The following is a 12,685-nucleotide window of genomic DNA, read 5'->3' as shown; positions in this document are numbered from 1 at the left end:
AGAAAGCAGTGGAAGAAATGTGTGTTTAATATGGAGACTCAAACTAGCAGACTGGCCTTTTGACTTGGCGAGTATGAGAAACATCGCTACACCTTATTATTGTGTAGTGCTTTGAGTGGTCTGATCTGAGGTCTGTGCAGAGATAGGTGGTTAATTTCATGTGTGAGAGGAAGGTTTAAGAAGATACATACCCATATTGCAAAGCAGTCCAGTTTTCATAATATACTATGATTTTTGCACATTTTGTGAACTTATTCTACAGTGTGTTAGTTGAGTAAGATTAATTTGGCTTTCTTTTTTAATATACAGGAATTGTTGCCTGGTCTACACCACAAAAGCCACTTCACGGAAAGTGGACAAAATGATCAAGAGTTTGATGAGCCCTTCGATGACCGTGAGCCAACAGGTGAGGGAGCTGTCCCTTCAGGTAGTGATTTCTTTCTCTGGGTCTTTGAAGTGGAGAAAGATGTAATATGTATTGGTATCATAACCCAAAGAAGTGTAATGCATTTTCTTCAACAAATCAATGAGAGGAGGGACTAAGAGCAATTAGAAAGAGGTCCTGAACCAATGCTCCTAAAAGTCATACATTATTCCAATGGATGGTTACAGTTCCTACAGAGTGGGGGGGGGGAGATTACAGCCAACAGATAAGCTGTAAATGGTGGGGAATGTCTCCAAGGGTCTAGTGAGTGTGCAGAGTAAGGAAAGAGTACTCCTTAATGTGGTATCTAGTGCCCTCACACACCCTTGCGGATGTATAGCATCATCATTGGGCAAGGTTGCTCCTCGTGGGGTTGGCGCTGCAGTCCCTCACGGGCCCTTGGTTAGGGGCTCTCTGGCGGAGTTCTTTTAAGGAGTTGCCACATTTGTGAGTGAGGGTGTGTGGGTAGGGAAGTGTTAGTGAGTGCTGGTTTAAAATGAGACAGGGACCTAAAAATATTTAATCAAAAAGGTCCCTGGTACAGGCTAAAAAGTTCACGGGGATGGAGATGCACAGTAGTGCTGCTATGAGAGGGGAAACAAGACCAAATAGAGTCCCACTACTCTCAACCTGTGTTGTGTATTAACAAAAGTGAATGTGAAGGTGGTCTACATGTTTCGCGCTGTTAGATGGTCCCTATTGGATCCAGGAGCGCTTCGTCAGGACCAAAGAATGGATGAAAAATAGGGTTCGGGAAAAGACAGCCCGTAATCCTATATGTTACCTGGGTCAGGTTTGCTTGACATTGAATGTCCAGAATCCGTTTTTATACGTAAATCCTGTTCACAGCCCTCTCCGTGTCGATGATGAGCTCCGTCAGCGTATGCCACGGAGTAAGGTGCAGAAGTCGCCTTATGTTGCGGGGAGACCTACCCGTGCCAGCACTCACTAACACTTCCCTACCCACACTCACAAATGTGGCAACTCCTTAAAAGAACTCCGCCAGAGAGCCCCTAACCAAGGGCCCGTGAGGGACTGCAGCGCCACCCCCATGAGGAGCAACCTTGCCCAATGATGATGCTATACATCCGCAAGGGTGTGTGAGGGCACTAGATACCACATTAAGGAGTACTCTTTCCTTACTCTGCACACTCACTTGACCCTTGGAGACATTCCCCACCATTTACAGCTTATCTGTTGGCTGTAATCTCCCCCCGACTCTGTAGGAACTGTAACCATCCATTGGAATAATGCATTTTCTTAGCAGGTTTCATTGTTATTTGTTTAGAATTTTTTCGTATTAAATACTAAAACCAAATACTAATCAAATGTATAAAACGTCACCTTATATTGACTATTAAAATATATCATTACTATGATTTATTTTGTTAACGATAGTACTCATAAGCACAAATTACTTTTTTAGATGTATTTATTTTTCCCATTCTTCCTGCAACAAATATTCTTGAGACAGTCACCGATTAGTCTATTCAGCTTCTAGTAGTAGAGGAAGTTGAATAACCTCTTATGCTAAATGTCAGTAAATATTTGAATGCAAATGAAGGCCAAATGCTTGTTTTTATAGACTGTTCTGTGTCAGTATATTAGACACACTCCTCAAATAAGCACCAAACCGGCCAATTTGGTCTCTCACTGAAATATAACATTCCTATTAACAGCAAACAGTTGGACATGTTGATGTTCCCTGGAAGCACAGCTGTGTACTCTCCAGCATATCGGGCCACCCCCCACCTGTATTTCCTTCTCTTTTTTTCATGGTAGTGTCTAATTTAGGCTCTGGGTCTTGTAAGCACTTGCTTTCATGGACATGAAGCAGCTCATTGGTTGCATGTAGTGCCACACAACACACTTTAACATGACTTAATATGATGGAGGTAAATAAATCTCAGTTGTTTTATGTAGCTCAATTTATAATTTCTACATGTTTCCCTAAAATATCTGCTAACTGATATTTTGTATTTCCTGTCATTAGACCTCATGGAAACTTCTCCACCATCAGACACTTTTGGGGTGCTCAGCCAGGTGATTGACCGGCTACCATGCCCCGTAAAAAGAAACAGGTACAGTTAAGTTCACTTACATTAGTAAAAGTAGAAGAACATTATCTTATACTTGGGAAATTATTACCTATATTGTTTCTGATATAGGATATGGTATGTTAAGTAAGAATATTTTGATAAATTACAAATGTCGTTCACTCCTATTTTATTCCTGTAGATAATTTCTGTTTGTTCAAACTCTGCCTCAAAAATAAAATTTTCAGCCGAATTTAGAGAGAGGTTATTTTTCCACTTTCAATAGAAATTTCACAAAATAAAAAATAAGTTGACGGCCTGACTATTTTCCTTTTCAAGAGTGCCAGAAAAGGTGGCTTTTCATCTTTGATTCTGTCAGTGAGGGTCAAATAATGAATTGCAAGAACAGGAAGCCGAAGGAGCATAGGTGGTCTTTGCATGTGCTACCACTCCTGTGCAACTAAAAAAGAGGTGCCTTCTCAGTGTTGTCAATGCCAGGCTGTGTAGACTGACGCACGGTTGTATTTTGTACTCGCCCAGCCAGAATTGCATCGGGCTATCTCCTTTCTGCCTACTGTACATCACACTGATAGCTAAGGCAAAAATGCCAGAGATCTATATGATGATATTGAATGGTGGCATTCCTGCCTACTTTCTGTGAGTCCCTTTAATACACCAAAATGAACAGTTAGTTACCCTGTAATCTGTTCAGGTCTGGTAGGAATGAGGTGGCTTTTACCCTGATATTTGCTGTTAAATACCATAGAATCTGTTTGTTTAATAACCAGTCTGTTTGAACTCTTTCCTTAGTGTTCCCGAAGATGATTTTGAGAAAGGATCAAATGATGCTGACAAAAGCAATCCTCAGTCACTGCCTGCTGAAGGTAATACTGTATGTGTGTAGTAATTTAATAGTACTAGTTTTATTTTTGTTGTTTTAGGGATGTCAACAGGCCTTCACGGAGAGAGATTTTATGAATTCTAAAAATCACAAGGGCATGAATGTTTGAGATACCAAGGCCTATTTACCAGTGTGCACTGGATACTTCTTTTTTTAAACTAATAAGCTTTTTGTTGTGACTGACTTGATGCTTCATTATTAGGATCTTAAAGCACTATAGTTGCATATTCCACCAACCCCTTTAAGGTTTTTCTCTCTGTCCTGAAGTCAGGTGAGACTTATGGACCCTGCATTGCACTGTAATGACTTCACAAAATATTTACATACACAGTTGCATTCCCAGGGGCACATATACATTGCTATGGGAAACCAGTATGTGCAGCAGTGGTCTTAGGGGTAGAGGCTTTGGAAGTCTCTTGTTTTTTAAGACGTGGGGTGAGTTCTTAAATGTGGTTGATGGTATGGTGCTTCTGTAGAAAATGACAGTCATTTTTGTTTGAGATCAGACCTTTATGGTCTTCAAGTAAATAGATAAGTCGGCCATGTTTAGCAGGTCTAGTCAAGCAGCTGCTGTTAAGATTCTGATGAACATTTTTAACTTTATGCTTTCTTAAACAGCAGTCTGTGGAAAGCACAGATAACAGATTGTGGGGGCCATGTTAGAACATTTTGAAGCAATGTTTAACTTCCTCCTCTTATTCTCAATGATTTTCAGTTTCCCAAGTTGTCTTTTTACTAGGCTCAAGTATTTAGTGTTCTTCAAGTCCATTAGTGAAGATTAAGGCATGTTAGGAGGTCTCACAGTCATGTCGATCTTGGTGTTTCAGCTGGTTAGTTCAAGTCCTGATGAATGTCTCTGAAGACGATGGTAGCTAACAATATGACTTTCTTGATCACAGTATTTGAAACCAATAGTTTTTTTTCTTTAATGTCCTCTGTAATGCCAAACCATGGCATCCTGTATTCGACCATTGAAATTCATCGAGTCCGGGTTTGTGTGAAATGGCTGGTTGGTAGAGAGTACATTTTGATGTTGTGAAAATGTGTGTGGAGTTGGCATCCCATGAACAATCGTGGATGTATGAAGATACTAAAAAGCAAGGGTAATAATGAAAAGATTTCAGGGAAATATCACTCTAAGGTGAAGACTATAGTTGTTACAGGGAAAGACAATGTTTCATTTGAAACTTGAGGTTGGGGCGGAATTCAGCAGGGGAGGACACCTAAGCAACAGAATATGCAACAGATTCCAAAGTTAATTGTGGTCAGGAATTCACTTGCATAGAGATTTGATTTAAGACGCCAAGTTTTTCTCTAGTTCTTTGAATAGATTTTGTGATTTCCATATCTGTTTTTGTTTCTAAGCGCACTAATACGGGCAGAATTTTCTAATTAAACAATCGTTGCTCTTTTCAATGCAATAATCTGGTTACAAGCTATTGAACCTGAAGAAGGCTGTTAATGTCAGGATCACAAGTACTCATCTGCTTTTGGAGTTTAGAATGAAGATCCCACATAATTTTTATGTAGCGGCCAGGAAAAGCTACTTTCTTACAATCCTGATTCTTCATCACAGGAGCAGTCTCGTGAGTTTATGTGCAGTGTTCTTACTTCCACAGGAAACAACCTTATGAGCAGATATCTGCACCTGTTCTACATGTGCCTAATTCCTAAATCCTAAGATAGTTGTCCCTTGCCTCTAACCCTACTCCTCACCACATTCTGTGTAGCCCAGTGGTGCAAATTTCATGCTCTGCCCCTCTCTTTCCACTCACCCACCCCAATGTGCAAGTCTCTTGAATGTCCACTTTTTTATATATCCTAGGTAGATTTCCTTAGCCCATAGAAGCTTGTGCACAGTCCGACTTCTGCTAAGAAGAGGAAAACAGATCGGTAAACACCCCTCCCTCCCCCCACCTCTTGCTAAACTCGTAGGACTATGGGGTTGTTAGGATATAACAGGCCTGCAAAATCTTCGCTTTGCATCTTCTAGATGAGGAGCAGTACCTTGAAACTTTCCACATCAGCACACATGCAAAACTTCATCTCTATAATTATTAATCTTTATCATGTACTCATCTAACATCTATGCGTATTGAATTAATATCAAGATAGATGACTAAGTAATAAGGAGCGTTATTAATAGATTGTATGACCCAAACGTTGTTAATCATGTGTCTCTAATCAGTTAGTAGGAAACTCCCTATTTACCTGAGGCATTATGTTACGAAGCTGCCTTGTTGCGAAGCCATGTATTACAACCTGCATATCTGTTCATAGCTAATGGTCCTCAATGTTCTTTCTTGATACCTGCATGGCACACAGCGTCTGGTTCCTCACACTACTCTTCCCTATTCTAGAGGAGCTTTTATATCCTGTTTTATATTGCATCCACGTAGACCTGAGAAGCGCACCTTTCACTCAGCACCCCGCATTTAGCGAGTAGCACATTTAGCTTAAAATGCTTTGTGAAGCATTCAGAATTATTAGTACGTGTTACATTCAGAACCCCGATAGTGTAGAAACCGGAGAGGTACACGCAAAATGCAAATGTGGCAAGGCCAGTATAGGCATAGGAAAGCTTACTTCCCGTCCCGCAACCGTCTCACTTTTTCCTTCTCACACATCAGTTAGCTCTTCCAGGAACCAGTTATCCCTGTTTTTCGTTAATTTTTGCCCATTGTCTGCAGCATCCTGTTGTTTTCTAAAAGCCACATACATTCAGTTTTCAAGCTTCAAAATTAACTGCCCTCACAAATGAAAATCACAGCGCACTGTGGGATTGGGACAAATACCTGCCAGAATTAAAATCAGAGTGCATTTTCCCTCTAAAAAGCTGCATAGCCACAGTGCTCACTTTCTATACTTTTTCCTTTCAAAAAGAGACGTTATGAGGTTTTAGAAGCAGTGGTGTCTAAGTGGAAGTTTTAAGGGTTTAATTAGTCTATATTTAAAATAAAACACAAACAATTTGACTTTAGATGGGCAGTAGGGCTAGGAGGATGTCACTGGGCACCATCAACCACACAAGAATGTCTCAGGGGGTGAATGGTAGTTCAGAAGTCAGTCATTAGCTAAACATTTATTCTTTGTAGATTTGAGCTGAAACTTGAATGGCAGGGTTTTCTTGGGAATGTGGGTTTTGAAGAAGTCGATGATCAATCTGAGAGATATAACACTTGGTGGTAGTTGGGGTGAGAATACCTGAAACGTATAGCAAGAGTGTGGTACATACTTATTTAAGTGTGGATGTTTCATTTCTTCTGCCCAACACTCTGAGAAGATACTATGTTGTACATTTTTAATGTAATTAGTTCTGTGGCCTTTTTTACTACTTCCTTTTTAAACATGTTTGATTATTAATTTGTATTGCAACCCTGATGAGGTACCACCAACTCGCAATTGAGTTATTGATCAATCGTGTATGACCTAAAGCCTTTCAATGCAGTGGTTCTACTCATACAGTTTATTTCCTTATTTTAGACTCTGGTACATCACAGATGGGCTTTGGATTTTTAGCTTTGTCTCAGAGCCAAGACTTGGAAGGTCACAGCACTTTAAACACAGAGGACACAAAAGAGCAGGTATCCAAAACCTCTGCCGACTTAAATAGGACTGGATCCTCTGGGGACAACACTAAGGAAGGTATTTTCAAACTGTCATATTATGACATCTGTTATTTAGATTACTTCATTATAACAATAGAAAAATAAACAAACCACTGCTTTAACCATGCTTCTGTCTCAGTTCAAATGATAAAAATTTAATTTATTAAGTCACATGGTTTCCAAAGCTGTACTCTTTAACTGATTATTACATTTAAATAGATGACATCTTTTAGTAAATTAGATTTAATTTTCATTTTCATATAATAGAAAAAATGACCGTCTGGTAGCATATGTTATTTGTGCATCTAGGCATGTAAATGTTTGGATTATTAGAGGAATTTATTTTGCTGCCTCACAGTTTACTTTTCAGTGATTTTGTTTACCAGTATATTTTCAGTAGTAAATTCTGTCTCCCTCACCCAACTCTAAAACCATGGAGCAGCAGGGGGATGCAGCTCTAAGAGGAAACGCTCAGAGAACACAAAACATTATTATCAAGATCTATAGCCGACCCAGCATCTCTCAGTATATTAAAATACAGTGTGCAGTGGAGGCCACAACCCATGACTACCCTGAAAAATAGGAAGGCGAAAGGATGTCAACAGCTATTCAAAGGTTGGTTTGACCTTAAGGGTGGCTCCGGCAGGCAGCCCGGTCACCACCAAGCCTTCACCACTGCTGTCCTCCTTTTCGATGTCGCCGTCCTGTCCTTAGTAAGATCCAGCTTTCTAAGGCTGGATCAGGGGGAGGAGTGGAGGGGCTAGTAGGATTATGTCACTGACCACTTCGATCCCTCCTACCTCTAGGCGGCTTAGGGTCTCCCTGTGCTCAGGAAGATCTGTGTCCCGTGGGTGCTCCTGAACAAATCCTCAGATGGTACAGATTTCGAGCCAGTCCCATACATCTTGAATGCTTTCAAAGAAATGCTTGTTACCGTTGTCAATCACCTTTAACTTTGCGGGAAATAGGGGCATGTACATTATCTTCTTGAGGGGAAGGATTGTCACTGCTGTTGGACTTGCGTCATGTAATCTGGATAAATGCTGACCTTCATATCAGCAAGGGAGAGAGAGCTTTGGCAAAAGGTGGACAGTTGAATTAAGTATGGCCTCATAGTCTACACAGTTTGATAAGCATGCTATTGTTGGCCTCTGGGAGCACCAGGGAGTGGCTTTCTTGCGAGGGCACGATGTGCCCTATCAATCACAAAACAGAAAGCAAGGGAATCAGCTGGCATCCAGGTCTTCAACCAGTCACCCAGGAAAATATTCTGGATTTTGCTCCTCTGAGGGTTGAGCGGATGGGGCATAAGGCCTAAAAATCTTCTTGGGATAATTGGTGACCTTTCCGACCCTGCAACAACCTCAAGGTCCTCCAGGTGCTGCGAGTAGGTGGTCGACTTGGTGTATTTGTCAATTTGTTTGCTTGCTGGGATGATAAATTGGCCTGTGATTTCTCCATGATGACAGGCACGAGTGCCCCAGTCCTGGAGATAAGGAGGAAAGGAGCTCCCCCTGACCCTTCTCAGAAACCTGAGGGAGGCATATGCCGACCAGCCCTCCACACCCGTGATCTCTGTTGGGGCCCTCAATGGGACGAGAAAGTCCCTTCAATGTGTCCCTTTGCCCCAGGTCCTACATCTTCATAGTGGATGGGAAACATAAGGAATCTAACAATTCAGCCCCTTCAGAGGTCTGATTGCACACCAGCTTTCAATTGCTGTTTACCTCTCGGCAACAAATCCAGGTTCAACAGCTGACGGGAAACCACCTTCAGTGCAGGAACCTGGCATTCCCGGATACCATCCAGGACCCCGCGGCGGTTCTGCCATGTTGTCTGCACCCTGTCCCCACAGCAGGAGCTCTGCGAAGTGCCCTCTGCACCATTGCTTGGATGATCGGTGCTCCAAAGTCAGGATGAGGCGTCCCATTCTCAGCCCCGACTTGTCCCCCATGACCAGGCCTGGCCGCAGCATAGGGTGACCAACTGGCCTGGGTGCAAATTCAGGACAGTAAGTGTAAAAATTCAGGACAGAGGGTCAACATTCAGTACAAAAATTCAGGACAGAGGGTCAAAATTCAGGACAAAACTTCGGGACAAAAGGTAAGTTTTACTGACACATCAGAGGAAGTTGCACCATAGAATGAAAAGTACGTAAATAGACAACCAATTAAGTACAAGTCAAAATAAGTTTATTTTAGGTTGAGACAATCGTGCACTTCACAGTTTTTCGATATGCGTGCAGCTTTGAGCAACTGTGCAGGTCTTTTTGTGGTATTTCATATGATCATAATCTATTTATATGGTTACTGCACTGGGTTGTCCAGTTTGATATTTTGCTTACAACTCCTATTCCTGAGCAGACATTTTGGGTGAGAGAAGTTGTCAGGAATTGGAACTTAAAATATGGAATCTGCCTTTGCTTCACAGAGAGTTGCACATGCTGACAGAAGTTGCACATGCTGACTGTAGTCACAAAGGTGCTTTTCCCTTCAGCTTTCTTAAATAATACACTGTCAATACACTATTACATATTTAGTTTTTTACGCCTTGCCTATTGCTACAAACACAATATACATCTCAAGCACAGCTCATGGCACTATGAGACCTTCCCTAAGATCTTACACCTAAAACAAAACATGCAAACATTTGCAATTACTAGTGTAACATTCAAGTAGCAGTTGGATGTCACTCAAAATGTCATCTGTTATTATTTCCTCCATCATTCAGTCTTTCACCATTAATTCTGTCCTTCCATCTGTGTGCCCATCCATATCCAAAGCTTTTCAACTATTTGCACACCTATCCATCATCTATCCTTCCATCCATCATTTCACTCATCCATCCATCATTTCACTCATCCATCCATCCTTTCACCCAATCGATCCTTTCACTCATTCTTCCACCCATCTATCCATTCACCCATCCATCCAACCCTTTACCCTTTCACCCAAGCCATCCTTTCACTCATCAATCCACTCTTCCACCCACCCACTCACTCATTCACCCTTTCATCCATCCAGCCATCCTTTTACTTACTCATCCATCCACCCATTCGCTCATCCGTCCACCCAGTCGCTCATCCATCCATCCTTTCTTCCAGCTCTCCACCCTCCCTTTCACTCATGTATGCAGGCTTTCACTCATCCATCTTTACATTCTTCTTTTCACTCATCCATGCACCCATTCGCCCATCCATTCTGTCCATCGTTCATCCATGCTATCATTCATCCATTCATCCTCCCTTTCTCTCTCCATTCCCCTTTCTCTCTCCATTCCCCTTTCACTTAGCCACCCATCCTTCACCCATTCACCCACCCATCCAGTTACAGACTGGAGAGGCCCATCTAGAACTTCACCCATGCTGTATTTTCTAAAGCAAGGGTTGGGGTGGGGGAGGGTTCACTATGCCCCTGCACATAGGCAATCTGAAAACTTGGAAGTCATGAGTCATGCATGATGCACAGTGCCAGGACGTGAGGTGACTGTGACCCGATGTTGTTTCCAGGGCTTTAAGTGGTATGAAAAATCTGGGGGTCTCTCCAAGGGGCGTGTCTGATGTAATTAAGGTTGTGGCTTTAAACGTCTCACCTTAAAATATATGCTGAGCATAATGTATCGCCTGACTGGTATTTTGCTGTTTCCATCATTGCATCCAATAACATTAGACCTACAACAAGCCAGGACAATTGGTTTTGTCAATGGGTGTTAGTTACATAAAATAAATAAAAAAGTAGCAACTATGTCATCGTTATATATAATAATAAAAATACTTCAGCTCTGAACTGATGAGACTGTGTAAGAAATATAACCTCTTCTTTTTAACTTTGTACGTTTGTTTTGTACAATTCTTCCATCTAACCGTAACAGAATGCCCTGCCCTAGACCACAGCAAGAGGTCACCACATGCTGTAAGAGCCTAAACTGGCCCATTGTCAACCTGTATGTGGCAATCAGCCGCAGACAGAATGACAATGGGCGGGGTGGGTCTGCTCTTATGCTCCTACGATGAGTGTGAGGCGGCCCCATCAGGGAGCTGAGGCCTCTCGCAGGGGAACAGCTCTGTTCCGTGTAAGGCCCAAAATTACGGACAAAAGGCAGCCGTAAAAAGGATCCTCATGGACAAGGAACGTGAGGTCCAAATTACAGATGGTCCGTGCAATTTGGTTGGTCATCCTACCGCAGCACCATGCAGCCCTGCTCTACCATCTCCAGCTGCTGCTGAGTCAGGGCACCTATAGCAGGAAGGATTCCATGGACTAGCGAGCAGTGCTGGGTTAGCCAGGATTCGGGCAGATTACAGTGTGCTCGGCAGAGCTCGGTCTAGATGCATCCATCGTCTTATGCGCCTGGCTATACCCCTCTGCAATATCGCTAATGTGTTGTAACAAAGGTTTGTTGTCCTGTTGTGTTGGCATTTAATTGTTATATTCTGGAACCCTAACAGTTAAGGTCTAAATCTCTAATACTTCTGTTGGGTGGTGATACAATTTATACATTAACCCCTTCTCTTCTAGGTCTTTCCCTCCCCTGTGCTAAGTCTTTTTTTGGCTATTTGGGGTAGTTCGCGCTTAGGCCCCTGTAACTTTTCAAGCTTCCACATAAGGTAGCCCAGACTGGGAGCTTACTTGAACAGCAACATTTTCACGTGTTTTTTGAACAGTCTCAGGTCGCCGGTGATCCGCAGTTCAAAGGGCAGGGCATTCCAGGCTACGGCTGCTCTAACAGAGAGGGAGCTGCCTCCCATTCTAGCCAGGCGATACCTCGGAACAAGGGCAAGGCATTGGCCAGTAGAACGTAGCTGTCGGGGCGGCACATAAAACGTGAACCGACTTGTAAGATACTGAGGTCCTGACTTGTAAAGTGCACCATGGACCAATGTGAGAGCCTTAAACAGTATGCATTGGTCGACCAGAAGCCAGTGCAGATCCCGAAGAAGCTGGCTCGCACTGGACCTTCCCGGCATACCCAGTAAGGCTCTGGCCGCTGCATTCTGGACAATCTGTAGTTTTCTTAACTGATATGCCGGTAGACCGATGTATAAGGCATTAGCGTAGTCCAGGAGTGAGAGAATGAGGGCACTGGTCACCATTTCTTTAGCCATTCTAGGCAAAAGTGGAAGAAGCTTTTTAAGGCCTTTCAGTGTGCCAAAGCACACACCCGGCTAGCCTGTTGATCTGGGGCAAATATCTCAATTCCTCACTGAACCATACCCCCAAATTATTTTCTGGGCTCCCCGTAGATTTAGGCAAGGGGTAGCCCACCGGCCAGATGTCTTCTCTAAAATGGGGGGCGGGGAGGATCCGTTAAGAAGCACCTCTGATTTTTCTTCATTACATTTTAATTGGGCCTGGGCTAGCCACTTAAACACTCCTGCCAAACAATTTTTGGCAACCACTGAGGAGAGATCAGTTTTCTTCCACGTGAAGAGGAGCTGGGTATCATCAGCATAAACTATGATCTTGGCACCCAGCTCCTCAGCCAAATAGATAAGGGGTGTCATATAAACATTGAACAAAAGAGGGCTCAATGTTGAGCCCTGAGGAACCCCTGTAGACAGGCTTTGCAGGGATGAGGCGAAGGGCGGCAGCCAAACTTGCTGCATTCTATTGGCTAAAAAAGATTTAATCCATTCCCGTGCCTGGCCAGAGATGCCGATATGAGACAACCGTGCCAAAAGTTGGTGATGTGGCATGGTGTCAAATACGGCAGAGAG

General features: G+C 42.8%; 1 protein-coding gene across 10 annotated transcripts in view; it reads left to right on the top strand.

Annotated features, from left to right (window-relative positions):
- Window positions 1-12,685, top strand: part of TP53BP1 (tumor protein p53 binding protein 1) — a 956,094-nt gene that overhangs the window by 139,616 nt on the left and 803,793 nt on the right. For all 10 annotated transcript variants that reach the window (XM_085644315.1, XM_085644316.1, XM_085644314.1 and 7 more), the window contains 4 exons: window positions 310-406; window positions 2,418-2,505; window positions 3,271-3,344; window positions 6,845-7,006. In XM_085644315.1, the coding sequence (XP_085500441.1) occupies window positions 310-406; window positions 2,418-2,505; window positions 3,271-3,344; window positions 6,845-7,006 (421 nt within the window). The remainder of the gene's footprint in view (window positions 1-309; window positions 407-2,417; window positions 2,506-3,270; window positions 3,345-6,844; window positions 7,007-12,685) is intronic.

This window comes from Triturus cristatus, chromosome 3_1 (genome assembly GCF_964204655.1).
Source record: "Triturus cristatus chromosome 3_1, aTriCri1.1, whole genome shotgun sequence".
Classification (NCBI taxonomy): domain Eukaryota; kingdom Metazoa; phylum Chordata; class Amphibia; order Caudata; family Salamandridae; genus Triturus; species Triturus cristatus.
This window is presented reverse-complemented; position numbering and strand designations above follow the sequence as displayed.